The sequence below is a fragment of the Physeter macrocephalus genome, unplaced genomic scaffold (genome assembly GCF_002837175.3).
Source record: "Physeter macrocephalus isolate SW-GA unplaced genomic scaffold, ASM283717v5 random_1139, whole genome shotgun sequence".
Lineage (NCBI taxonomy): Eukaryota > Metazoa > Chordata > Mammalia > Artiodactyla > Physeteridae > Physeter > Physeter macrocephalus.
The window spans coordinates 2,162-6,944 of NW_021146464.1; the positions used below are offsets into that span (position 1 = coordinate 2,162).

Genomic DNA, 4,783 nt, shown 5'->3' on the forward strand with positions numbered 1-4,783 from the left:
CCCCACTGTTCCTCCTTTCTGTTTACTCATCTGCAGAATTAGGGGAGTCCTGTGCCCAATCTCAGATTCCACAGTCTCCTTATCTTCCTTAGCATGTTGGAGTGAGGAGGAGAGACAGGGATTATTAGATCATAGAATGTTGGAGCTGCAATAGACTTCACAGCTCATTCTAGAGGTAGTTGGCCCCATTTTACAGACGGGGAAATGGAGACCACGCAGTAGACTGCAGATGGAACCTGGACCATCTAGTGTCCAGGCCAGCGTCCTTCCTGCTCTCCCATGTTGCTGTCCCAGGTGGACAGACCCTGGAGCCACTTCTCTAGTGTGTGTGAGGAAGCAACTGCTTCTTGTTTTAGCTGGAAAAACCCATTCTCACTTTCATCCCTGATGTGGGCAGTTTCTCCCAGGCTTATGTGGGAAGTAGAAAGAGGAAGCGAGTGAATGATTTTTAGCGGCAAGGCTCTAGTAATCGTCCTTCTTTTGAGGGTCTCAGAATCTCCACACTTCCCTGGGGGTTGCTGGCCTTGTTGGAGTTCAGCCTCCTTTTGGCCTTTCCCAGGGAGCTAGTCCGAGGAAGCCCAGATGCATTTGTTTACAGTTGTCTCTGGATGATGTTCACCAGGTTTTGTGTTGGGAAGGAATGTTCCTATCCCCTTATTTATATCTCCTATTGGAGAATGCAGGGAGACACACCAATTAAGTAACTACAACTCCCTGGAATCCTGGAAGGGCAGCAGATGTGTTATGTGGAAAAGTTGTAGGTTTGCTCAGATTTTTCTGTTATTTATACACTCTGTGAAGAAAATTTAGTGTCTCTAGAGAAGTCATTTATAGTCTCTGAGCCTCAGTTTCTCTAAATATAACATGGGACTAATATCTGATTTTCCTCTTCCACAGGAAGGGTACCATAAGGAAGGCTTTTCTTTGTTTTTTTAAATAAATTTATTTACTTATTTTTGGCTGTGTTGGGTCTTTGTTGCCGCATGCGGGCTTTCTCTAGTTGTGGCGAGTGGGGGCTACTCTTTGCTGTGGTGCGCAGGCTTCTCATTGTGGTGGCTTCTCTTGTTGTGGAGCGCAGGCTCTAGGCACACAGGCTCAGTAGTTGTGGCACACGGGCTTAGTTGCTCTGCAGCATGTGGGATCTTCCTGGACCAGTGATCGAACCTGTGTCCCCTGCATTGGCAGGCGGATGCTTAACCACTGCGCCACCAGGGAAGTCCCAGGAAGGCTTTTCTTAAGTTTATTTTATTTATTTATTTATTTTTGGCTGTGGCGGGTCTTCGTTGCTGCACGTGGGCTTTCTCTAGTTGCGGCGAGCGGGGCTGCTCTTCGTTGGGGTGCGCGGGCTTCTCATCGCGGTGGCTTCTCTTGTTGTGGAGCACGGGCTGTAGGCACGTGGGCTTCAGTAGTTGTGGCACGCGGGCTCAGTAGTTGTGGCTCACGGGCTCTAGAGCACAGGCTCAGTAGTTGTGACGCACGGACTTAGTTGCTCCGCGGCATGTGGGATCTTCCTGGACCGGGGCTCAAACCTATGTCCCCTGCACTGGCAGGCGGATTCTTAACGGCTGCACCACCAGAGAAGCCCCAGGAAGGCTTTTCCGATGGTACCATAAGAAAGGGTTCTGAAAGCAAAAATAATAAAAATGATGCTACCATAAATTTGTTGAATTAGTTAATCTTGCTTAGTAGTTGCAGATCTTTTTGTGCACCTTACAAAAATCAAGCTATGCAAAAAGAGAGCAGATTCCAGCCCTGAAATAAAGCAGCTCAGAGCCCAGTAGCCGTGACTGAGAGGGGCCCTTTGTTCATTGATGATCTCTCACTTGCAAGAAGGAAAGCTTGGGAGAGGCAGGCTGGTACGCGGGATGTCCCTGTGCCCGGGGGTATTGAGCTGGAGAACTGCGGTCCCTGGTGGGGACACACAGCCCAATCTGTACAGATGCTGTGGTGCCACTGGGGACGCCTGTGGACATGCAGCTCTGAGAGCCACAGAAGACTTGAGAATGTCACAGCTTTCACAGCCCGGCGCCTGGAGAACGGCTATACCCCTGGCACAGAGGGGTGTGTTTGTGTGTATGAGTGTATGTATCTGTGTATACGAGTGTAGCTGTGTGACTGTATGTATGTGTGTGAGTGTAAGAGCGTGTGGGTATACGAACATGTTTTGGTGGGAGTCAGAGTCTGTATGTAAGAGCGTGTGTGCATGCGTTATGTGAGTATGTGCGTATGTGTGTGGATGTGTTTGTGTGTGTACATGTGAGTATATGTATATGTGTGTACGATCATGTGTGAGAGTGAGTGTGTTTGTGTGTGAGCATATATTCATGAGTGTGTAAGTGTAGGGGTGTGTGTGTGTGTGTGCGTGTGTGTGTGTGTTGGGGGCACAGGCCCTTTGGTTAGCGAGGGGCGGTTTTGCAGGCCTGTCGTTTCCTTTTAAACTTCAGCCTCCTTGCGAATCCCCCTGTGTGAATGGTGAGGGAGGTAGACCAGTGCTGCTCAGACCATCTGTGGTGAAAGGTCAGGGTCCTTTTCCTTTTATTTCCTACTCATCATGGATCATTACTTTTGTAAAATATGCTAAAAATGAATTACTACCAAAATATAGTTTAAAAAGACACAAAATATCAGCCCCAATTTAAAATTTTTAGATGCAAGAGGCATAAGATTTCTCCGTCAAATTTCTGGGAAGGTTTCTGGAAGCTCCCTGTGAGTTCCTGCATGGGGCCAGGTGGCAGCGGGGCTGGCAGAGCTGCTGGGTGCAGCCCTGAGCTCGACCCAGGGGCCGAGGCGGAGAGGAGGGAAAGGAAGGGGTGCGGGGGCTCTTGGCTGCAGACTGGCCTGGAGCCTCCTCTGCTGTTCAAGCAGAGAGACTTGTTCAGGGGTATCAGCAGGTGGCCCAGGGAATGGGGGCTCCCAGCCCCTGAGTCTCCAGGGGCTCTTTTCTGAGTCAGAGGCCATGGGTGTGCACATCGGGCTGGTGGTAACTAACTTTTTTCCTTGCTGGGAGACCTTCATCAGGTTTGTGACTGATAGCTTTGTCTGAAAGGAGCTTTGCAAATGCCCACCATACGGGGGTTCCCTAATTACAGTGCATATGTTTATAGAGAGAATTATGGTCATTCGATTTTCTCTTTTTTTTTCCCAACAGAATCAAGGCATCTCTTGTGTCTTTTGGCCTGGGATGTCCTGGGGTCGGGGAAATGGAGTGAGTGCTTAAGATGTGCTGGGAAGCTGCTCTGGGGACAGACAGCGGGAAAGACACCATCTGTGCCTTTGCCTTAATGCTTTTTCATAGTAGCCTTTTAAATCTATAACATTTGATGGGCGTCTTGTCAAAAACAGCCTCAGCCCTCCCCTCGACAGCGGCGGTGTGCTGAGAAGGGCTGCTGTGTGGTGCTGCGGGAGTTGGGGAAGGGACACTGGTGGACGGTGCCATGTCAAGGTGACCCTCGGGCGACCAACTCTTTGGAATAATGTAGGAGGCCCGGGTATCTGCTGGTGCCTCTGGTTCAACATTTTCGAGGTGAAGTTCTTGAGAGCAAGGAAGCCAAGCCAAGAGGTCATCTTTGGTGGGTTCTGCCGTCTTATCTGAGTGTGGGTGTTTCCTCAAGAGCCAGAAAGATCTTTGCAACTGAGCCCAGTTGCAAAGGGCTCTTGTCCTCACCCTCCTTCAGGTTTTTTGGCTCTTCTAACCTATATCTTTCTCCAGGTGACCACAGCACAGATCACAGCATCTTTAAGCGTCTCGTCTTTGTTTCTGTTCTCAGGGCAGGAAGATCCCAACAGTTTGCGCCATAAATACAACTTTATCGCCGATGTGGTGGAGAAGATTGCTCCTGCTGTGGTTCACATCGAACTGTTTCGCAAGTAAAGAGAGCCTTCCTTTTGTTCCAGGGCCTCCGAAGCTCCCACCCAGACCGCTGCCATTAGCAAAACATCAGAGCTATTTAAAGTGTCACTGAATATAGTCTTACAGGAAGATAAGCATTTCTCCCTTGGGATGTTTTCCTGTTTGACTACTTAAATCTACATTCTTGACCCTTCTAGATGTTTTAAGAACCTCTGGTTCTGAAGAGATTCCCTAAGAATATTTTCTAAGTGGAATGCTTGGATGCGTAGCGTATAGAAGTTAGTCTGACGTTCCATTTTTTAAAGTTAAATAAAGCCAGTGTGTCAAGTAACAATTGCTAGATGCGTGCTGCTGTTACAGAATCAGTTCAGCAGCGTGTCTCAGAGCTGATCTGAAGATGTTTCAGCCTTAACCAGGTACTTTTTTTGCTTCTAGGCTTCCTTTTTCTAAGAGGGAAGTGCCTGTGGCCAGTGGGTCTGGGTTTATCGTGTCCGAAGATGGACTGATTGTGACAAACGCCCACGTGGTGACCAACAAGCACCGAGTCAAAGTTGAGCTGAAGAATGGCGCCACGTATGAGGCCAAAATCAAAGATGTGGATGAGAAGGCCGACATTGCACTTATTAAAATTGACCACGAGGTAAGTGTGTTCCCCACCTGCAGGACCAAGTTCTCAGGTGCCTTGACTGACATTTGGCTAAATCTGGAGAGGTCAAAAGGCACCAGAGCTCCCTGATTTCATGAGATTCTGAAGCGGGACCAAACCAGTCAAGTCTGGACCAAAGGAGAACATTTAGGAGATGCTGAGTGTGACCTGGGGTGGGGGAGGGGAGGGAGCTCATGGAAGCTTCTTTTTTTTTTTTTTTTTTTTTTTTTTTTTTTTTTTGGTGGTATGCGGGCCTCCCTCCGCCGCGGCCTCTCCCGTTGCGGAGC

At 48.8% G+C, this 4,783-nt stretch overlaps 1 protein-coding gene across 1 annotated transcript in view; it reads left to right on the forward strand.

The window, feature by feature from the left end:
• The first annotated feature begins 2,284 nt into the window (after nt 1-2,284).
• The window catches only part of LOC114485368 (serine protease HTRA1-like), a 20,029-nt gene continuing 17,530 nt past the window's right edge, over nt 2,285-4,783 (forward strand). The window contains exons 1-3 of the mRNA XM_028486687.1: nt 2,285-2,294; nt 3,594-3,867; nt 4,286-4,490. Of these exons, the coding sequence (XP_028342488.1) occupies nt 2,285-2,294; nt 3,594-3,867; nt 4,286-4,490 (489 nt within the window). The remainder of the gene's footprint in view (nt 2,295-3,593; nt 3,868-4,285; nt 4,491-4,783) is intronic.